Source organism: Gambusia affinis, linkage group LG01 (genome assembly GCF_019740435.1).
Source record: "Gambusia affinis linkage group LG01, SWU_Gaff_1.0, whole genome shotgun sequence".
In the NCBI taxonomy this organism is placed as follows: domain Eukaryota; kingdom Metazoa; phylum Chordata; class Actinopteri; order Cyprinodontiformes; family Poeciliidae; genus Gambusia; species Gambusia affinis.
This window is the reverse complement of record NC_057868.1, coordinates 23416856-23440662: the sequence shown is the minus strand read 5'-3', so window position 1 is coordinate 23440662 and position 23807 is coordinate 23416856. Positions and strand designations below refer to the sequence as shown.

At 39.6% G+C, this 23807-nt stretch overlaps 1 protein-coding gene across 1 annotated transcript; it reads left to right on the top strand.

Moving 5' to 3' along the window:
- Nucleotides 1-1760: 1760 nt before the first annotated feature.
- LOC122837036 (polycomb group protein ASXL1-like) lies at nucleotides 1761-21963 on the top strand. Its single transcript, XM_044127106.1, is given in 13 exon segments — nucleotides 1761-2093; nucleotides 8118-8200; nucleotides 8653-8655; nucleotides 9783-9900; nucleotides 10190-10391; nucleotides 13398-13516; nucleotides 14059-14143; nucleotides 15204-15370; nucleotides 16898-16994; nucleotides 17634-17739; nucleotides 17902-18859; nucleotides 18964-21181; nucleotides 21184-21963. Coding segments are annotated over 13 exon segments (4578 nt in total). The 5' UTR covers nucleotides 1761-2036; the 3' UTR covers nucleotides 21549-21963.
- Nucleotides 21964-23807: the final 1844 nt, after the last annotated feature.

Below are 23807 nucleotides of genomic sequence, written 5' to 3'. Positions count from 1 at the left end.
CTTGTGAATTAAAAAAAAACTTTGCTAAAAATGCAATCAAATTAATTAAAAAAATAATTTATAATTTCATGAATAGTTGTTAAACCAAGAGCAATGCTATCCCAGCATAAAACAAACACCTTATATATACTATCGATTATAAACCAATATGTATTACTGTCGCAATACATATTGGATTCCCTCGCAATAAATTTGCTAATATACCCTGGCCTATTTTGTACACAATCACAGTGATGACAAATGTTGACTTAAAATTGCAAATACCTTAAAGAGACGCAGTGAAAACGTGCTTATAAATCCTTAAGTCTTTGATGAATGTTTGTGTAAGTTTGAGATAGGACTGCGCATGAAAACGGCCCTTTAATGACCAGACTAACTCAAAAAACATTGTCAAAGTTGTCAGATGACTTTATTATCCTGTAAAAAAAATAACTCAAACATAGTTTGAATGTATTCTTTCTTTATTTTCTTCTTATATAAAGTTTCTGTTTATTTCTTAGAAGAGAAAGAGATAGAAAGCCCATGTTTGGATTTTGCACATATGTTTATGGTGCATTTGTATCTTAAAGAAGAATACATAAAACTGCAGATATTTCACTAACCAGACATTAACAGACATGGAAAAACTTTACAAAAACCTTAAATTGCAGTAGAATGACTTTCAGTATTCAAGATGCTGCATGAACTGATCAGTACGTATGCAACGTCCCCCAGGGGGCTCCTTATGGTTGTCCGTAATGTTCTTTATTTGATGAAGAATTGTTTGTCCAGTTATTTCCAGAGGGTCCAGAGAATCCAGACAAGCTGGATTCTCTGGACCCTCTGGAAATCAATGGAAGAGACGATCCGTTGATGTCTCTTCCATTTCCATCGATGGAAGAGACGGTTTGAACTTCCTCCCTCTACCCTCAATTTTGGTCCTTCTTCAGGTCCATAGAACCTCTTTTTTGTAGTTGAGGTATTATTTGAGCTTTTGTGATGTTAATCAGCTACCCCAATTTGCAAAACACTTTGTTGATATTGCAATAATTTTAAGTGTAAAGAAATTGTTTGGACTAGAAATGAGACAAAATATTCTTGGTAAAATTTTGGCCAATACTACTTCATCATACCTTGTTGCAGAAATTAAAAGTTCAAACACACAGTTCCTAACCCCTTTGACTGACTGAAAGTACATTTACTGTCTACAAAGTAGAAGAAATGTGAACTAGCTTACCAAATGGCTTAAAGAGAAGAGCTGATGGTTCATTTAAACATCAGAGGTCTGTTTCTCATGTGGTGTGCCATCTTTGTATGTAGTGGCATAATTGCACACAGTGACTGATGATTCAGATTTTTATTCCATATTCTCTATGTGATTATAATTTGTCACTGTCCTGTGTGGCAGGTCAGCTACTTTGCTTTGTTGCTGAATAATTTATTCCTAAAAAATGGGGAGTCCAGCAAGTCACAATTTTGTGATAGTATCTCGTTATCCCGAGACCATAATTATGACATAATATCTCAATAATCTTTGCTTGTATCATCCAATTATTAGAAATTACCTAATTTCTAATTGCCTACTGTTCATTAATTATCAACATGTTCTAGAATTAATTTGTCCCAATTGTATTTCTGCTTCCTGTCTAATTGTTCCGATGTAATTCACATTTAAATCTGTTACGTTTTAAATTGTAAACAGTATTTTATAGAATAAGCAGACTCCATTGCTCTGTTATAAAGTGCAACAGTATAAACAGCCTATTTCCTGGAGGCGGATAGGCTTTGTTGCATTCCTGCAGAGGATTTGACCTCTGAACTTAGCTTGTCCTGCAACACTACGGCTGCTAACACTGTAACTCTGCCTCGACAGGAAGATGTGTTTGTAGTGTTGGTTTAAACTCGGCAGCAGACACACCAGCAACTACTGCACAATAGCGTTGCCTTGCGTCGAAAAGAGCCTATTCTTCGACTACACTTAGCCGCTGCTGAACAGTTCAGTCGCGATTGCTTTTAGGTTGCTTAGTAGCCACCCAGCAGAGGCGAACGCTAAAGAAATGAAGGACAAGCAAAAGAGAAAGAAGGAGCGGACCTGGGCTGAAGCAGCTCGAATGGTAAGAAATAAGACTTTATTTGCATGTAAACCATGAATGTTTTAGAAAAGAAACGATTTTAATCCAGACACGTTGCTGCCTGTGGACATTCCACTCACGACCACATCCTAGCTTCTGGTGTTTAGTTAGCCAACTATTAGCAGCTAGCAGCTTAATCATATTAATGCGAGAATTAATCTTGCCAACAAATACTTTGTGTTTAGCACGAACGCTACTTCTCTTTTACGATTGTTGTTTGCGTAAAACGTGTCTTGTATAATGTATTAAAATGCGACGTAGTGAAACCCCTAAAGCTTGGTAACAAAATAGCCGCTTCTTATTCAGGTCTTTGTTTGCTAGGCAGCTAGTTAGCTAGCTAGTTAGCCAGTAGCTCGACGCTTTTGAGCATCTGAACAGCCTCAATGCGCAAATATAGCACAAACAGGCACACAACGCGACTCAAATACCAAAGTAATTTGGTATAAACACATATTTATGGGTGTATGTGAAGCAATTTTGTTTTTTGGAAATAACATTTTGAGGGCAAAGCTATTTTACCATTATCAAGGTTAACGTCTTCAAGTGTCTTGAGAATTTACTCTTGCTGTTAATAGAGCACCAGAGCTGGATTCAATGTAACCTTCGTGTAAAGCAACACCCAATTAAAAAAAAGAAAAAAGCAAAGCAGTTTTGAGGAGGTGCATAAAAGGTTGTAATTGAAAATTTTCAGTTGCCAGACACATAAGTACAAACACAGTAGATTTGTGGTCAGGTTAAGGCCTGTATTAGTTTAGCATAGCTGCAAAATTAATATTGCTATTGGTTGGGTTTTATTTAAAGTAACAGACACCACACATGCTCTTGTAGACATTGTTTTCTAAATAGTGACATGTTTTTCAAATACATAGATAAATACAAGTTTTCACTTTATGGTCTTCAAACTATTCTTTGATTACAAATAAGGGTGCAGTTTTCTGGCCGATTGCCAATGACCAATCTTTAAAAAGTCCGACATGTTGATTATGATTTTGGCTGTTGCCAATTTGTTTTGTCTGAAACGTCCTAAATGTAGCAACCAATTTGCTAACAGTGGGGTGACTACTGCTAACTGCAAATGTGCAGACATGACCTGGTGGGTGGGTCTGTCAGTCAAACTTCTTTCATGGGAGAGCAGAAGAGGAGAGTGGTTAATTTTTAGACTTTTGCTCAGGTAGATAAGATCAGAATCACATGCAAGTATTAGCTGATTACTGATCTCCCAAAATAAAGGAAATGGGCACAGTTGCCAGAGGCATAAGTACAAACAGAGTAGATTTGGGGGCCCAACCAGTCACTTCCTGTGACTGGTTGGGCCCCTCTAAATCTTTGTAAATTGACGTAGATCACAGCCAAGTTTCACACAAACTGGACGATTTGGAAGGTGCTCTTGCAGAGCCGGTCCCCTTGCAGTGTCATTTATATAAACCCTCTATGAAGGTTAATTTTATGAGTATATAGCTCCAACGATCGCCTTGACTCTAAATGCCGTACCCCTGTTTTGGCTCACGCACGCACAATGCAAACTTTCAAAAGCGTGACTATAACTCGGCCATTGGCAGGGAAAACGCATGGGTGAGGTTGGTTTTTCAAATAAAGTAAATATTTCATGACATTTAAATTTATGTAAAACTCTGATGATCGCTAGTATAAGTGTGCAAATATAGGGCATACATATGTTCACATTGTTTTAACATAAATGGTAATAAACTTAATTCTGAAAGTTTGGGGCTTTTATTTGTGCTGTGCCTATTAATTACACCTCCTGAGCACAAAGTATAAAATTGGATTGAATAGATCAACCCTTATGCCTCAGGCACATTGCCACCGATACACAATCTAAAATTTTTTTCACAGATATTGATATCATATTGGTACATCTCTAACCCCAAACCAAGCGCAGCCCCTCACCTGGCAACCCAAGTGGAGCTCCTCCCACATCATTACAAGAGATGCAGTGTGTTCTGCCGTGGATTTATGCTGCACAATGGCTGACGAAATAGGAAAATGTTTTGTTTTCAAAAAGAGAGCATTTGTCTATGAATTTTGTCCCACTCAGAGAAAATAGAATTGTGTGGCTTCATTTTATCTTTGCTTGTAATGTTCCTGCGATATTACCATAGAAAGTTGTAGTTTGCGCTGTTCGGTTTAGGAAGGAGTTCTTTGAAACCTACATGGCAGGATTTGCCAAAATACTTGGACTGAAGGAAGTTTCTGTCCCTACTGTCCACAAAAAGTCTCCAAATTATGGTGTTGTAAGCACATAATAATATCTTGTGTTGTGCTTTGTATTGTTGTCCGGCATGTACATTAATTTGTCACTTAGCACAAGATAATGCTGAACGTTAGCTTCCACTAGTCCTGTGTCTCATGTCATATTACCCACAATATCTGCCGATTTTCTGTCGAAATTGTAGTAAACTGAAAGTGATGGTCTACATTGAAAAGATGTCGTGTTTGTTAAAACATGTCAGACACTCTGGCGTTTTTTTTTTGTTTTTGTTTTTTAACATGTTGAGAGAAATGTTTCTCCTCTAACCTTGCAAACGTATATTTTAAATAAAGATGGCAAAAATAGTCTTTGTGCCAAATTCTTGTGCTGATGTCAGCTGCTGGATGTCATGACACACACTGCCCTGAAGCAGAATCCCCAGAGTTTGAATTAATAACATATATGTGTCTCAGATATGCAATGTTTAATCCTTCAGTGGTTGTGGCTTGAAGATTTGTTCAGGGTTCTGCGCTTCTTCTGCTTCAGGGTCAAAGATGGATGTTTGTGCCACTACGTGTCTGCTTCTTGCCTTTTTCACTAGTCTGAAGTGCTAATGTAAACACCGAGTTAGGAGTGCATGACCAACAGTAACTTAGTAATTTCCGGACTATAGAGCGCACCTGATTATAAGCCGCAACCCCCTACATTTTTAAAGGAAACCCATTTTGTACATACATAAGCTGCACCGGTGTATAAGCCGCATGTGCCTACATTGAAACATGAGATATTTACAAAGAAAGACGGTGCACAGAAAGTGTTTTTAAAGTTTTAATAATATGCCGTAGCTTTTCTTTCTGAACAGCAGCAATGTAGCAAAACAACACTAACAGGGCTGGTTTAAATAACATACGGTTAAAAGTCACGGAGAGTCATCCTCTTCCTCTTGTGCACTGAAACCATGGAAGTCTTCTTCCTCAGTGTCTGTTTCCTTCTTTATCGGCCAACTCGATTGCTTTTAACTTGAAAGCTGCATCATATGCATTTCTTCTTGCATTCTCCATGATGAGGGTCTGTTCAAGCTAATTTTATTCATGCAGAAAGCACGATGTTACATTAGTCTTCCTCTACAGATATATTCCAGCTGTCTCACGCTTACCTTTTCTGCTCCAGCGCCACTACTGGCCGTTAGAAAAAATTCATAAATAAGCCGCATCGTTGTATAAGCCGCAGGGGTCGAAGCGTGAGACAAAAGTCGTGTCTTAAAGTCCGGAAATTATGGTACATACATGTGACGTAGCCCTAAACGCACGGTCCTAAATGAGATCTCAATGTCTGAGAATGATTTTGTATATTAAATGTAATGAACGTGGGCGTGCTGTGGTGGTGTAGGGGACAGGGCGAACCACATTTGGAGGCCTTCAGTCCTTGACGCGGCAGTCGCGGGTTCGATTCTGGACCCGGCCAGCGTTTGCCGCATGTCTTCCCCCCTCTCTTTCCCCCTTCCTGTCAGTCTGCTTTCAAATAAGGGACACTAGAGCCCACAAAAGACCCCCTGGTAGGGGAAAAAAAAAAAAAAATGTAATGAATGTGTTTTGTAGGCCACACACCTATGCTAGCTTGTTCAAGGACTCATTATGGTGGACCTTTATCCAGCTGCTGTCAGTATCTTACTAGTGAAGGAATTACAAGTTGTGATGATGAGCACAACCTGTGAATCCATGCTTAAAAAAAAAAATTAATTAAGAACTGAAGTAGCTAAGTGGTTGTTTCCCTCTTGTGTGCTGAAGGAGTCAAATAATAAAGATTGGTGACTGACTGTTTGACAGTACTGCTAGAGAAACTTGAGAAATGATAAAAATGTTTTCTCCAATGTAAATCATTTGTGATGAAGCATTTTGAGAAACCAGTGCAAGGATTTCCCCCAGAGGACTTGCTAAGTGCTGTGTTAGAGGCATTGGGGCAGTCCACTAACAACCCATCATTTTTTCCACGTTAAAAAATGTTAGTCACAAAAATCTTGAGGTGCACGAGCAAGCATCATAAGTTAGAAAATGGGGGTGCACTAATTGTAGTTTTCTGGCCGATCGCTGATAACCGATCTTTTAAAAAGCTTAACCTGCCGATTCCGATTTTTCACCAAGGTAGATGAGAACGGTGGATAAGATCGACTTCACGATAAATTGGCTGACCGATAAATCGGTGCACCCTTATCACAAAACAATAGCGGGTGAAGCAAACGGGCAGGTGCAGCTCAATTGATGCTGCTCTTGCCCAGTTCAATGCATCAACTATAAACCTAGCTTAGTTTGTCTTTTCTGTCACTTTCAGAGGGCAGCGTAAAGTGAGGAGGAAAGCTGGGCTATCCCAATAACAGCTTATTGACTCTTTGTATTTCAAATTATCTGTTTAATTAAGGTGCATTATTAAAAAATCAAATCCTCCTGAACTAATCTGAGATTTAAAATAAACATACAGTGAAACTTATCCCATAAGTTCAAAATAAAACATGCTTTGACCCAAGATGGATTCAAAGTACGTTCACTTGTATCCTTAATGTATAACTTGTCGTGTTCTCTGTTAGCGAGGCGCGCATTTCTGATCATATGGTGAGGTGCTACTCACTCTCGCATGCAGTGGTCGATTATATGACCTTATGTCTTGCTTGAAAGTGGAGATAATACACTGGGGGAAACCCTGTGGTTGTTGTGACACGGCTCCCAAAGAAGAGCTGGCTTTTTTTGGCTCCCAAACGTCTCACTTTATTGTCTGCAGACCCATATTTTAGCTTGACTGGGCTAGATATGTTTTGCGTGATAAATCATTTTGCATTCTGTGTGCCCTATAAAAGAAGCCTTTACTTGCTTAATTTTAAATGTTTGTTCTGTTAGAAAAGCAGGATTTTAAAAAGATTTTTGTATAATATTTTAATCAAACTTTACATTTTTATCACAAAACGAAAGGAAAAAAAATCACTGGAAGCAAGTCTAATGATCAGACCCATAATTCACAATTATTATATAATTAAACTGCAACCAGATGCTGCACTCTTCTCCTCACCACTGTTGTCTGTTCCACTTTCTGTTCTCGCATAACGGTCTGGTCCCATATCCTCACACATGACTGGCCACAAGGCCACCTTGCTAATCAAAACAAAGCTCTGCCCTGAGCCGAGTCACAGAGTGAGAGCTGAGCAGCAACTAGGGGAAAATATATGGAACAGTCTATCTCAAATCCAGTGAAATATTCCCGACCGACCCGTCACTGCTGTGTAATACGTGTGCATCCTGAAGTAGTAACTAGTTCATTTTAAGGTGTTCATCATTATGTCAGTACTTCTCTGGATGGACATGTTGATCTATTTACCATACTGAACAATATAGAGATGGAAGGATTTGTCTGCTCATCAAAACACCTGCTTCTGACCTGTGCTTAAGGTTCGTTTTGTATGTATTTTTGTTTATGTATATGTGAAATCGGGCATCCTCAACGCCAATGCCAGATGTCCTGCGATTTTAGCTGTGTTCTTGCTCCAACCTAGCAGATTCAAATGGCTTAATTAGCCCCTCGGCATGTTATCAAATTCTACTGAAACCTGCCGACTACCCATTTGTTTGAGTCAAATGTGCTAAAACATGGAAGCCTTTAATACATTCAAGTGACTGGCCCATAGGCCTGATTTTGGACAGCCTTGTGTTACATCATAGAGGTCTGATAGAGATGTCCTTCGGAGTCCTCCTCTGGACTGCACACAGTTTAAATTTTTTTAAACTGTGTTCTTCAAAAAATTTATCTTCCAGGTCCTGGAGAACTTCTCTGATGCACCCATGACTCCCAAACAAATCCTCCATGTCATCCAGACCAAGGGGCTGAAGGAAATGAGGTCAGACACAAATGCACAGGATCACAGTTTTGCTGGATGGATTAACTTCAGACTTTACTAAGTGCTTTCAGACTACAATTGTCTAGTCTCCTTTAAGTGAGCAGGTGTCAAATCAAGGCTCTTGATTGTCTTGGAAGGTAAACATTGTGCACTTAGCTTATAGTGGCAAATCAGAATCTGCTTCACTAATTGCAAGTCATTTTTAAGACGTAATTGCCATGGTGGATCTTTAAACCACATATTCTTCTGTGTGAAAGTATGATAAAGTCATCTAATTGAACAATTGAGCGACCTCAAATATCATGCTCAAACATGTCAAAATTTTTCAGATTTATTTGACTTGGGACAGGAATTTTGTCCCAAATTTTTTTTTGTTGAAATTTTTGTGTTGTTAATAACTGACTTTCTTTCTGTCTCCATGAACTTCTTCGATTGCTGCCAACTATAAACAGAAGGTACGTTCATAGTTTTCAAGTAAATGTTGAAATTGGAGCAGTTTTTTTCTTTTATTACCTATAACATTTCCTTTTTGACACCCTGTCTGTGTGCGAAGGGCATTAAACAGTATATATAGAGAAGTGATTCCTTTGTCTAGTCAGGTCTCTGTTCTGGGTTCTCCGTCTGCAGATGAAATAAAGCTGTGTTTTGTTCTCTTTTTAACAAGGTTTGGACTTTGTTAATTTCTCGCGCTCGACAAGTGCAACTTGTTGACCAAGTATGAAAGCCACATTTAGGTGGTATTTTAACAACATAAGAGTTTTGCTTTTTGGTTCATACACCATTATAAAACTCAAGTATTTCTTTATATAAAAGTTTCTCTTCCAGAACACAATCCTGTTTAGTCCAAGACAACATTACTAAGTTAGAAGTGCTAATATTTCAGCTACAAACATCGTTTTTGTGTCAGAATTTCAGAGAAGAAAAAAAAAGAAATAAACTGGGACAGACCAAATGCACATTTGGTAAATACTATAAGGACTAGAGGTTGTATTTATAAAGCTTGTACACAAAACCTGGCCTGAAACTTGCAAATGCCACTTTCCATGCAAAAATTCTGATTTATAAAACGGTAACAAAATGTTATGTCCCACCACTGCTGCTCTTGAATAGCATTCCTATTTATAATAAGTTTATTTAGGACATGTAAACAAGTGTGATTTATATCACTAAATACAGTAACTGTATTTTCACATTTATTTACAGATGCTTTTATTGAACAAACACTGGAGAAAATAGTAAAACTGTCAAAGCTGAAAGTTATCTTGATAAATGATGAATGATGCGATAAATGGCCAGCTCCAATTTAAAGCCGTTGCACAGTTCTCCCTCAAAAAGAGGATTCTTTTGGCACTAAAGCCAAAGGAAAATAAGTTGCATGCTCATCCATAAAGTGTAAATGGCACTATGTAATTTATTACCCAAACCAAACAAGATTTATCAAACAAAATGTGGAATAGTTTCAAATTTGCTTTTTACATTTTAAAAGGACTTGATATATTATGAAAAGATAATGGTGGAAACATAAACGTACTCTACCATCTCTGCAAAGTCTAAAAGTTGATTTGTGTGTGTGTGGCTGCAGTGGCACCGCTCCTCTGGCCTGCCTGGTCACCATGCTACACTCTCAAGTGAGGGGAGACCGGGTCAAGAACAGCATTTTCTTCAAGCTCCCTGGACGAATGAGCTTGTTCACTCTCAAGGTACTTCAGTCTGAAATTGTTTTACCTGCTTAAGTTAAAATAACATGGAATTACAACTATTTTCAAATGAAGTAACTCTAACAACCTAACATGGAAGTAATGCATTGGTTTGCATTGCTGCTGCAGGTAGTTTTAGCTTACAATCTTGGTCACAAATCGCCAGTTTAGCCACTAGCATGTGACCAGTAGCTAAAGCTCTTTTACTTGTCCCAAAAGCCCTTTTAAAGTCAAGTTTTGTATCACTTGTGTTTCTACAGTGCTACCTCACTTTTGTGTCATTTTTCTGCAGAAAAATGCCCTCCAGTGGACAAAACCAACTTCAGAGTCGGAGGTTCCACCAGAGCCAGTGGGAAATGTTGCGCATCCAACTTCAAGCTGCAGTACCTCAGTGGCGGGTTCTGCTGTTGCCCTTGTTGACTCCAGTGAAACCATTGAACAGGAGAGCTGTGACTCCTCAGAAACGATTGTAGCAGCCATCATAGACAATGATGGTAACTCAATAATACACACATCATTAATTCATGTTTTTGTGTTGAGTCTTTAACAGTCTTGAACTTTTTCATACACCTGAAAACATATGCAGTGAATCTATATTTTCCATAGTTGATCTTCAGTTTAATTTACTTAGTTTTGGATACTTTTGAAGTGAGGATATTTTAACTTATCAGAACTGGTTCAATGGAAAGATTTCATAACAGGTAGTCAAATATGTTGATAAAAACTGCCTTTTTTTAGCAATAACTTTGTGTTATCTAATAACATATTAGTGCTCAGTAAATATTACCTATAAATTCAATAAGTAAATACTACCTATTCATTAGTGACGGACCATAGTACCTCAGCCCTTCAGTGGGGATTTACCGGTTTTATGACGTTGTAATTATGTAATTAAAAATGTTGGTGGGTAATTATATGTTACTAGAAGACGTTCCAACAATCCTTAAACACTCAACTATGGTCTTAAAAACGACAAATTAAATTTAAGATTTTATGAAGATGGCAAGTTTACGTCTTAAAAGTGCATAGAACAGAACACCTTTCCTTTATACATCCAGATTTGCTGGAAATAGAGCGCAGCTGCTGGTCCACCCCGTCGCCTCCATAAATACATATAGAATGTAAATTAGTATAAATACCCGGAAGTCTGCCGCCACATGAAACAATAACCATGGCAACGTCCTTGTTTGTAGCAGTATAAGTATTTATAATAGTAATTATATATATTATTTAAAAGGTTCTTTCAGGGAACATAAGGTAGCCTCACAAAAATAAAAATAATACATTTTTACAAAAGAAAAAAAATCCAAATAATAATAATAAGTAAATAAAGAGATGGTGCAAATGCCTGTTTGAACAGCAGAGCGTCCAGCTGGGTTTTAAAGACAGACAGTCATTTGTGTGGGGAATGTGGATGTTTATTATAAGTAGTGGAATCAACTTATGCACTTTTGTGCATCAGTTGTAAATTTACAGAAAAGAGATGCTTTCGGTCCGTAAAGGTGCAAAGCTGGCTGTTCCACTGAAGGATGACTGCAGCTGGACCGGTACCGCACGGCTCCTTCTATAAGTTTCATCTGGATTAATCTAAACACTAATAAACCATCAACATTTCCCAGCAGATCAATATGATCAATCGCTCCCTCTGAATCCTTCCAGTGGCTGATGTTCTCCATCAGAGCCAAAGCGTTCCACAGTTAGCAGCTCACCTTTATGCTGCTACTTATATATGTGTGATTGTCTCCACACCTCCATCAACCTTAAACATAAACCTGTTTGGAGTTAATCTGCTGATCCAACCATGTTTTATTGTCTTTTTAGTGAGAATGAAATTACCCCAGAGATGCATTTCGCACAGACCAATAATATATTTTTTGCATTCTAGTGAGGTTTTTGCATCCTTTTACTTTAGCTTTCTTTATTTTTTGTGTGTTTTAGCTTATTTTCCGAGGACAAATGTGGTTCAGTTTTGTTGTTTAGTTTAAACAATAAGATATTAAAATCATTAAAAAAAAAAACCTAAAACATCGAGTTCGATACTTCTTGGTCTAGATAACACTGAATGTACCGCATTTTCCGCACTATAAGCATTCCATTATAAGGCGCACCTTTAATGAATGGCCTTTTTTAAAACATTTTTCATATAAGGCGCATAGAAGAGACGCTACAGTAGAGGCTGGGGTTGCGTTATACATCCATTAAATGGAGCTGCGTTAAAGGGAATGTCAACATCAGTCAGATAGGTCAGTCAAACTTTATTACCGTAATGGATCACAAACCAGCGTTCTGACAACTCTCTGCTGCTTTATTCCCGTGTTCTACTGCACGATTGATCGCCTTGAGTTTAAACTGCGTCGTAAGCGTGTCTCTTAAAAGGAGCCATTTTGGGGTCTTTACACAAACGCACCAATGTAAATGAAACGGCACGCTTCGCGCAGTCATATATCCCAGCATGCACCGCGCGCTCCTTCTTCTACGGGGGAAAATGAAGTCGGCGGCTGCTTACTGTAGTTGGGAGACCTGTTGGTCCACATATAAGGCACGCCGGATTATAAGGCGCACTGTCGGCTTTTGAGAAAATTGAAGGTTTTTAGGTGCGCCTTATAGTGTGGGAAATACGGTAGTCAGATTTTAGTGTATTTATTTGAGTTTTGCCGCTTTGTAGTTTGATGTTGTCCACAGAAAAAGTTTGCGTGGCTGCCGCACGAAAAAGTGCTGGCATGAAAATATTTACGCAGACTTTGACGCAAAGTAAATTTTTATGCATGCCGACTTGTGCGTAAAATATGGCGCCGCACATTTTTTGTGCACACACACGCTTTAAGCATGAGGCCCCAAGACATTTTGCAACTGGCCTTAGTAACATCTTTTTTTTTTGTGAAATATAACCATGTCTTGGATATTTTCTAAAGCAAAATACAGAGCATGTGCAATACGTCATCACGCAAACGTGTCACATGTAATGGAACCGATGAGTAGGATTGTTAAGCAAGCAGCTTAACTATTCCCAGGAACTGAACTGGGTTCTCTAAAAGAACCGTTTCTTGATTCCCATCCCTAAATCTACCCTTTCTCATATCTATTGAGGAAAAAATTGTTTTGCAATATGTATTGCCTTTGTTTTGTTACCTAGCTCTAATCATAACATACTGTCTGTTAAGAATAAAGTAACACTTTTTTATATTACAGCCAACATTGACAGTCTTTCCAAATCCCACAAACTCACAAGTATGAATATTGCAATGGTTGCAGTCAACACTGTCCAAATAATATCACTTGTGAGTCAAACTTGGGGAAGTGGAACAGACCCACCTACTGGTATGTTTGTTCCTTTTAAACTGCTAACTTCACCAGAATTTCCACAGGTTTGGTGCTGTCACTTGGTTGTTTAGAAACTATTATAGATATTGTGTCAAATAATACTTGCTTAATTTAATATTATTTTTCCTGGGTTATAGCATCAGTGGATGAGAATTCATCCAGTGCCTCCTGCTCCACAGAGCTGCAGACTCCCACCACCCACCCTCAGACACGTCTCAGCAGGGCAACAGGACAGCAGGGACGCACGGATCCTCAGCAAAGCCAACACGCTCAGACTAGACTGAGCCGTTCAAGACAGGTGAGCACTCTGCACAAAGACATCAAATGTCATTCAGTTTCAGACTACACTGGCCTGAAGGCTACTTATGTTTTTTTGTTTGACTTCTCACCCAGTAAAATGTCTGTGACCTGTTATGCTCGGTTATAGTAACATGACATTTTGTTGGAATGGGTTCCATGCATCTCAGATATATTCTGGCTGTTTGTGAACCCATTTCTTTATTTTGGTGTTGCTGTATGTATCTTCAAGGTAGGATGTTGCACCTACGTATTGCTCCATAGCACAACAGCCCTTATTCTCAGTGGCACCATAACATTTGCTGTAATATTTGGAATGAACTTTGCAATTTAACATTTTCTTAGTTGAAGGAACTTATAGCATTACTAGCTTAGTGGGGTTGAGGTTTAAGTTGTCCTTTTACTTTCACATCCAAAGCATAGTTTTTGCAGCTTGGAGCTGAAAAATCTGAAACATGTTTTTGGTTAAAATGCTCACTTGCCTAATGTGTGTGCACAAAGGATAGAAGTTCTGACATCTTCTGTTTTCCCTGCTTTCTACAGTCAGGAAGACAAAGGAAGAAGGCTGTCATGATGCCCCGTGTTGTCCTCACGCCACTTAAAGTCAACGGAGAACATGTGTCTACAGGTAAAGATGTGAAAAGCGTAAACTGTGTAATGAAATTCTGTTTCGGCTTGCTAAATTAAACATTACTTGAAAACTGTATTTTTAAATATAGAGAATGTATTACAGATTGCCCGAGTCAGAAGATGGGGCCGAATAGGACATATTTCTCAAATTATCATTATTTTTCAGAAAATATTGTCACGGTTGTGGTCAATGACTTTGCTCTTCTGTAACTAATGCTGTGTTTCATTTATTATTTTTTTTTTTTTTACTGAAAATATTTTAGCAATAGAAAAAAATTGCAACAAAGCAGAATTGAACTCACCCATTCCATTTAAAAATCTGATGAATATTTAAAAAAACCCACCATGAAATATAAAAATGATCCACCCATTTCTATCAATTGCAATCTTATAGTGTATTGCTGATTAAATACTTTAAAATTAAATAAAAACAACAGTAGTTGTTGACATTTGTGCTGCAGGCTGCAGTCCTACTATTCATGACATAAAGCCGTTCAAAAGAATCGAGTGGCAGACCAAGAAGGACTGAGGGTTTTCATTGGATTAACCCAATGTCCTTCGAGAAAATCAACCAATGGGCCGCTGCAGTCGGTGAAAATTATTTTTGTTACACCTTTTTGGTTAAAGTGTGCATCAACCCACTCGGTATTGTCCAGTACACCAGATGGGAAGTCGAGCCTTGGACAGGAATACAAACTTAACACAATTATTATTATTATTTTTTTTTGTTTAAGTTGCAAACCGCCCAAGATGGCTGGTGTTGTTCAAAATCACACACCACTTCACACATTTACCCACATTTGACCAGTGGCACCCAGAGTGGAAATTTGCGAAAAGATTCATACCATTCATACCGCATAACAAAATGTGAAAAAAGTGATGTGCTGTGAATACTTCCTGTGTGGACTGTACAGAGAATTTGTGCTGATTCTATTTAACTGGACCAGTTTGTCTTGTAAAGTGTAAGGATGTCATTTGTTTGCATTTGGATTCTGTTGAATGTATTCCAAGTTGAGCTCATTCCTTTTTCTTCTTCTATTTTTAATTTTTTGTCTCAGGGCCCATGAAAAAGAGTCGCGGAGGTGTAGACATAGACTTTGAAACGCCTGGGTCCATCCTGGTCAACACCAACATTAGAGCACTCATCAATGTTCGGACCTTTTCAGCTTTTCCCTCGCATTCACAGCAGCAGCTACTGCAGCTGTTGCCTGAGGTGGATCGACAAGTAGGTTACTGTGTTTTTGTTCATTTAGTGTAGAGTTTCCTCTGACAAAATACAAGATCTCTCTCTGTCCTTTTTCTGTGATTTAGTAAAAAGGTGAAAATTACAGCAAGGTATGAGAGACTACTGCACACCCAGCAGTGGGTATCTCCCAGTCACAGGAGGCTTTATACTGGTCTCATTGATAGGCCATAACTGGGTTAGGGTTAGCGCCACTGGTAAATGAGGAGACTACTTACTTGCATTGGCATTGGAGAAGCTACTCATATGCCTAGGATGGTCACTCATTGGATCACCTGCTCCCTCTGCTGCATGAATTCTACATGTGTTAAGACCTGGCTCAGTGAGCTCAGTGAGCCATCAGAAAAGACAGGGAGACATGGACTTCAAAAATAACTAAACTATTGAGGGGAAAAAAAAACAAACAAAGCAAATGGGTTGTCACGCAGCATAACTGTACAGGGTTTCCCCAGTGTATCATAAACTTGGTGGCCTACCAGGCTTTACCTGCCCCGTGTTGTTACGTTGAGGGACCTTGACTTTCACGTTCGCCTCGTACTCAGCATCACATTGGTTTTATTTTATTATTATTTTCATTATTTTCCTGGTTACATTTTGCATCAGACCATATCAAATGTTTTGTCCACTTAGTCAGCCGGAGATCAAAAACTCTTGACCCGTAAAGCTCAGGCAACCGAAATGGTTTCTGTGGTCCTTATTAAAAACTCAACAGACACAAAACGGAAGAGCTGCTAAAGCCACATGAATTAAATTTCCAGTTTGTCCCTCTGTATCCAACAGAAAGTGCAGCGGATGTAGCTTGTCATACAGGGCCGGGGCCTTGAGCAGAATTTGATTTAGGGGCCCCTCTTCCTGCTAAGAACGTCAGCACCACTAACAGTATTTCAACATGGATTAAGTAAATTCTGGGAGAAGGGAGTAGTTTAATTGGCCAATCTAGAGCTCAAACTCAAAAATTAAACGGACAGCATCAGATTATAGCTATGGTAACAAAACAATCTGTGAAGATTGTTCTTCACAGATTCTTCTTTAAATTTAAGATTTTAAGGAGCTGGCAAATTTAGTTTGTAAAAGTTCAAAGATAAAACTATTTAAAATCTTCTAATTTATCTATGCTGAAACCATAAAATCATATTTGGCAGTATTGATAATCTCAATAAACAAATGTTGCATTTGTACATCTGTGGTCTGTGTTAAAATATTAATATTTATGAGGATATGTACTGTTTACCTTCAACTTGCACACTGTCACAGCACAATTATTTTAGACCTTATACCAATGCACTATACACTTGTTTATTAGGCAAGAAAGATTTTATATGAAAAACTTGATGATTTTCAATTATTTTATTAAATAAATTGACATGTAGCAAATACATTCTTAATATTCCATTTTACACTTATTTCATTTTAAGCATTTCTGTAAGTGTCTTACTATCTTGGTCAGACAAAAAAGTGAACATTGATTGACTTTTTTTTTTTTTTTTTTTTTTTTTTTCCTGCTTTTAGATTGGGCCTGACGGTATGACCCGCCTAAGTACTTCAGCTCTTAACAATGAGTTCTTCACCCATGCCTCTCAGAGTTGGAAAGAAAGGCTTGCTGAAGGTAACTTAATTACTTACAAACAATTCAGGCTCCGCTAGTGAGATTTTATGACAACCGAATTTACCGTTGATGTTAAAGGCAGACACAAATTTTAAAAAGATGTATATCAATTCCAGGTTTACGCCTTGTAAAGCTTCAATTGAGTCACTAGGAAGCGACATTGAGGTCAATCGAAGTTTGAAAAGTAGGAAATGTTCATTATGGTGGCTCCGACTGACTTGTTTTTGTCAATAATGACATACTGTTTTGAGGCTTGTAGCATACAGTACGTTATTAATACAGTACGTGTACAATATTGCATTAATTTTCCTACTGGAAATTAAGAATTTTTTTAAAGTGCACAAAAGAAAGAGAGCACTAAGGAGCCAAATATCTAGTTAAAATGTCTAGTGGTTCACTTGCTAATTTTAGGATGACAATTCGATTCAGAAGCATTAGATGACATTTGTTAATTGGAACTATATAAATAAACTGAATTGAATTTTTCTTTTTGTTTAAAATGCTTGAAACGCTTTCATTCTTTCAAAGTAATTTTTGATTTAACAATAAAAGGCAGGTAGGCCAAGACTTTGCAAGAAATATGCCCAATTTACATTAAACACCTTTAAATGTGTTTGATTTTTAAAAAAAATTTTTTAGGTGAATTCACCCATGAAATGCAAGTCCGATTCCGACAGGAAAAGGAGAAAGAGAAAAAAGTAGAGGCTTGGAAAGAGAAATTTTTTGAAGAATACCATGGGCAAAAGTAAGATCATATTCATTTTATTGAAATACGGATTTGTGTTTTGCATAAGTTTACAATTTAATTTGTGTTTATGTTTTGCATGTTTTTATCATCACTGACATTTTGTCATATATTGGTCATATAATTCCACAATTTGCTAAAACTCACCGTGTCCACCTCTAGGTCTGGCTTAACACGAGATGAGTCTCTAAAACTCATGAGTGAAGCTAGTGAAGTTGCAGGAACTGTGCTGGAAAGTGATGCTGACGTCGTCTCAGCCGGTGTCCCGAAAAGACGCAGTGTGGGTCGGCGAAGGAGAGACGGCAGGATGAGGAGACGCACACGGGCTGACTTGCGTCGTAGGGCCCGCCGTACCCTTTGCAAGACGGGTCCAGCTCTGCAATCAAAAGACACTAGTGATGACACTACTGCTGTTTTGGACATAGCAGCAGTGTCCATCGACTCTCCTACATCCAACAACACAGTTGTTCAAGGAGAGGTAGTTCTCCATGTGGACTGTGGTGTGGAGCTCCCTCTTGAGAGTACTGTGACAGAGCCTAAGGCCTCTCCCGCTCCAGAGCCAATGACATTGGCAGTTCCTACTCCTCTTCCAAGTCCTAGTCCCAGCACAGCATCCACCAGTGCAAACGAAGAGACTGAAATTACTCCCTCTTTGCTCCCTAAGGAAGCTGCACCTGTTCTAGCTTCCACCACCTCACCATCTTCCTCATCCAGTTCTTCCTCTTCACCTGCCTCCTCACCTGCCTCATCACCCTCTTCTTCTGAACAACAGGGAGCTTTTACCACAGGTCTGGATTCGTCATCCTCTTCAGGATCTTCCAGTGCCACCGTTCCTGCTGATCCCTTGGATGATACAGCCTCTGTGGTCACCTCTATCACAGGAGGGACCGTCACTAGCAGCCGTGAGAGCAGTCCGTCGGCTAGTCCAGCTACCACCCCCATGCTCATTACTCAGCTCAAGGAACAGAAGAGAAGGCAAGATGAGGTTGACGCTTTCTGCAGCTTTCCCGAAAAAAGGGCACGTCTTAATGACCGTCGGTCCTTTCGTACCACAATTGACAGTGTCTGTTCAGAGAAGCCGCTGCCGACAACCGAAGAACCCAAGGTGCCACCTATCCGGGTAAGACTTGGTTGCAAAGCTAAGAAATATTTTATGTACAAAAGTACAAAATCCTTAAAATTATCTGGAGAAATACTGATTTGCTGTTTTGTCTGTTGTACTAGATTCAACTTTCCAGAATCAAACCTCCCTGGGTCAAAGGGCACCCCACCTACCAGATCTGCCCCAGGATCGTGCCCCAGACCGAATGCTCGCGGAGGTCGGGTACGGGCGGCGCGCGGACCCTTGCAGACATCAAGGCCCGCGCTCAGCAAGCCCGTGCCCAACGCGAGGCTGCTGTTGCGGCCTCTAGCGAGGGGCCAGGGGCGACCAGTGTCCGGCTGTGGTCTTCTACTGGGTTATCGGATAGCAGCAGCCAACGAAGAACAAGAGAGCACCCAGGACCAATCGAGCCCGGAGGAGGAGGAGGAGGAGGAGGAGGAGGAGGAGATGGTGAGATTGAAGAGCAGGAATTTTCTTCAGAACCTAATTCGTCTGGAACACAACTACAGCTTCTCGATGTAGAAGCTACATCCCACTCATCTCCTTCATTGTCAAATACATCAGCTTCCATGTCACCACAAGTTGCAAGTCCTCATCAACACAGACCAGGCATGGCAGCAAAGGTTCAAGTGGATATAGGGGAAACGTCAGCCAAACCCCTGAGATCCTGTAATGAGTTAACAGAAGGGGATTTTACAGTTCCCCCAGAGCCTGACTCCAAGTCGGTGTCATCAGCCACCAAGTCAGACAGAAACAGCCCAATACCTGAGTCTACTGCTCCCTTTTCAGAAGTGGCAGATCCAGGTTGTGTAAAACTTACCTTAACCCAAACTTCAATCCCGGATTCCTTTCCCAGGTTTGGGGCTCATGGCGTGGACGTTATTCAAACACTGGGGACCAAAGGACAAGAAAAGGGAAAGGAGGTTGGACTGGGTGGCGTTATCCATCACAGTTCACATCATTTAGACCCACGGGAAGAATTTTCTCATTTAGCCACATGGCCAAAAACGGTATCTTCTCCAAAACATGCAGAGATGGTTGACGTTTTCAGACAGAAGGATGACGAAGAGGGCGTGCACAGCGATTCAACAGAAACTGCTTCAGACTGTGAAAATGAGACTCAGGAGGATGAGCAGCAGCAGCAGCAGTATTCTGACCCCAACTGGAGCTCGCAGCTGAGCAACCAACGAAATGGCCAGTTGGTAATCTGTAGCCTTTCTTCTCAAAAGCAGCAGCCAGTGATTCAGGGCTACTTGTCTAGCCACAAAGGTCAGACGGTCATCCAGCCCTGCTTCCCCAAAGGTCTGCCTCAACTGCATGACAATCAGCCTCATTCCCAAGACCACCACTCTTTTAGTACTTGTTCACAAGGAAAAAAAGAAAGCATTGCTTTAAAAGTGGAAATTGGAGAAGACTGTCAGAGCTCTAAGGAAACCTATACTGAAGGGGAATGTTGTGGATCTTTAAAGTCTCCTGTCACTCAGCCAAATGGCTTAGTGGCCTCCAAAAAACTGACAAGCTCGGCCAGGCCTGTGTCCTCCGTAGAAGCCAACAACCCTTTGGTCACACAGTTACTACAAGGCAGTCTGCCTCTTGAAAAGGTTTTACCATCACATTCTGCAAATAGGCTTGCTTTTAGCATATTACCTGGTCAACCAACAAGACCACCAGAACCAAGGAATCTTGAAGCTGGCCATAGGTCTGAGTTTTCTGTCCAGTGTCCTACTTCAGATTTAACTCATAACCTTCCGAAGTCACCCACAGACAGTCCGGTCTCATGTTTCACAGGTGCCCAAGATGCACCTCAGCTCCAGCCCCAACTAGTTGTTGGGGCTGTCCCTGTCATTACCTCTCTGCCCATTTCTTCAGCTTCTTTGTCATCCAAAGGCAAGTCAGAAGGTGTCTCTCTGGCTGCTCTAGAATCTAGAGTTATTAAAGAGTATTGTGGTCATCAACGTTCACAGAGGAACACTCCAGACAGAGTTCAACAATCTGATCAAATCATGTCCAACAACCCCTCTACTCCTGCTGAAACCTACCATGCTGAAGCAATGGCCAGTACTAAGTTTAACATTCAGCTTTCACAGTCTCAGCATCCCCACTCTCATCAGAGAAAGCCGTCTCCTGCACCTGGTGTGAAAAACGAAATTGGTCCACGGCCTTCCTGCCAGGCCATTGCCAAGTCTGTATCTACCGTACCTGGTGTGACTAAAAAGGAGCCAGGGAACTCCACTGATGGATATTTAACCGGAGGAGCAATGGAGGGACTTCTCAACATGGAGATGACATTGACAAGGATATCAAAGAAAGAGCACAGCAAAACTCCCTGTTCATCCAGTTCCCCTCCCCTCTTTCTCCTTTACCCTCGTCTTCATCATCCTCCCTTCCCTTCCAAATATATGGAAAGTTGCCTAAACAAGGTGGAAGTGGTGGAGTAGTAAGTTACACAGCTAATGTGTCAATGATGGATAACGGTGGTTTCTCCCGCGGTATGGCTGATGGCGTACTCCAGCTGCATCCCCGCTTGGCCTCCAGCCACGCCACACTCAGTATTCAAGCTTTTACAGACACTACAGCTGAAGAAGTAGCACTTAAGTGCTCATGTCGCCTCAAAGCCATGATCATGTGCCAAGGCTGTGGTGCTTTTTGCCATGATGATTGCATTGGACCTTCCAAACTCTGTGTTTCGTGCTTGGTGGTCAGATAATGTGTTCTAGTCTCTGTGCACTGTAGAATTGCAGTCTGTAAAATACCAGCAGCATTATTGGGCAGCTTTGGAGTGTACTGAAGCCTAATGAGGCTAGAGAACACAGGGCAATCCAGACTGCCAAAACGTGTCTTGTAAAAAAAAAAGTTTCTTTTCTTGTTGCAGATTTTGTGAGGTTTTTTTGTTTTGTTTTTGTTTTTTTTCTTCTAGGTGTCTTGATTTATATATTATTGTTGTGAATCTGGGGCATGCCTAACTGTAAATCTTGCCATTTACCTCATTGTCTTGCTCCATTTTACATCATTTGGAGGTCACTGTTTTTTTTTTTTATGTCTTATTTGCTCCGCAAATAGGAACTGACTGTATGTCCAAAGAAATATTTTTTTATTCATTAAAACAAGTAAATAAAATGTCACCTTATTTGACTCATGCTGTAATTATCTCCAACTAGGCTCAGATTTAAATACATTTGACATATGAAGGAATTATTGTTATTGGAAAGTGTTATGTTTTCCAGCCACATTGTATCATTTTATAGCGCTAAAGTGATTGTTACTTTCTGTGTACAGTATATCAAATATGACTTCAAAGAAATTTGACGTTGTAATTGAACACCTTTAAATTGGGCCTCCGTCTCTTTAAGAAAGTCCTGCTCTTTCCAGCGCTTTGGCTCCAGAAAGTTACCACAACCGCCGAGGTGGCGCTCGGTTTCACCAAGCGTTTTGCACACCTTTATGGTTGCCACAGGAGATTAAGGGATTTCTCAAACATGCATGGAAGAATCAAAGCATCAAAAACGTGTGTTTTCTATAACATGGAATAAAAAAGCAATCTCATCAGTTTGATCTCTCTGGATTCAATCCAGCGCAATGAAAACGTGCAGAAGTAAAGCCGTTAAAATACTTAATGAGCTGATTTGAGAAGTAGCCCAGTGAAGCTCAAAAAAAGTCTTTTACATTTTACTATCCCTTTAAAAAAAATCTGAATAGCCCTGAAGATATTCCATTTGCTATCAATAATATTTCTAAGATGTATAAAAAATTTTTTACTGGTGGCTCACGGATTTCGTATGGTTTTTGAGAAAAGGTACAGATTACATCCAGGGAGAAATTTTCAGAAATCCAGTCATCTAGAACAAACTGAAAATTATTGATTTCAAACTTTAAGGACACATTTAAGTCGTGAATTTTGTAGGTCAGATCTTTTATATATATATATATATAATTTTTTTTTTTTTTCTTAAATTATAATGTCATTAATGAGGATTTAACTTTTGATTTGGACTGAAACTTGGCAAACTCTTCAGATGAGTCAATGCTCACACAGTTGATTTTAGAAGAATTTTACATTAGAAGGGATGAAATATCGGCCTGGAGTTTATCTGAACGTTTGGATCACAAATAGAAATCTTAAATGCAAGTTTATTTACCTCAAAACTTTGGTGTGTATCTATTAATATGTGCATGTTGTAATGATTAAGAAAGGTAACAAATTGAAACTTGATCTGAATGGGAATGCAAAGATGTAAATATTTTCGTTTTCTGACCCAGACGGAATAAATCAGAAAACGGAAATATTCTGCCCTATGACCTGTGGAGTTTATCCAAAATGCAGTGACAAGAAGATGCAATAAAACATTAAACATTTAGTAAGATTTGATCAGAATGCGCTTCTGTCATTGTATAGAAGCGCAACAAGATTTCATTTCAGTACAGCCTGTCCCCTGATTGAATTGTTTACCCAGTTAGGAGTACAACTCTCTGACTACGAAGGTTTACATCGGGTCCAGACTGTGACCCAATGTTCTGGAACAAACACTCACACACTCTGAAAAGGAAAACAAGTTATGAAGAAATATTACGCCTGAATTCAAATGTGATAAACTACGAAAAGAGAGGAAGAGAACAAAAGACACTGACTGCGATTGAACAGCTGGAACAAACCGAACGAGTCGTTTCACTCGCTGGGAGTTGAGTTTAATTCCCTGGTTTGGATCTTGGCTGCATTGTGTTTCTGCAAAATCTTCCTCCATCCTTCAGCTAGACAGTTTTCCCAAATTGCTCACAGACAGACTGTGAAGTCGGAACTTAGTAACCTCACTAAATTCCAAAGAGTTGTACCTTTGGCGCTATGAAAATATTCATTTCCAAGACGAAGCCGCAAACGGCGGGATCATCTGCGTGACCTGAGCAGCTGCGGTGACAGGACGCTGAGGAGGACCATGCACCCCCCAGTTGGAAGTAACTACATTTACTTGAG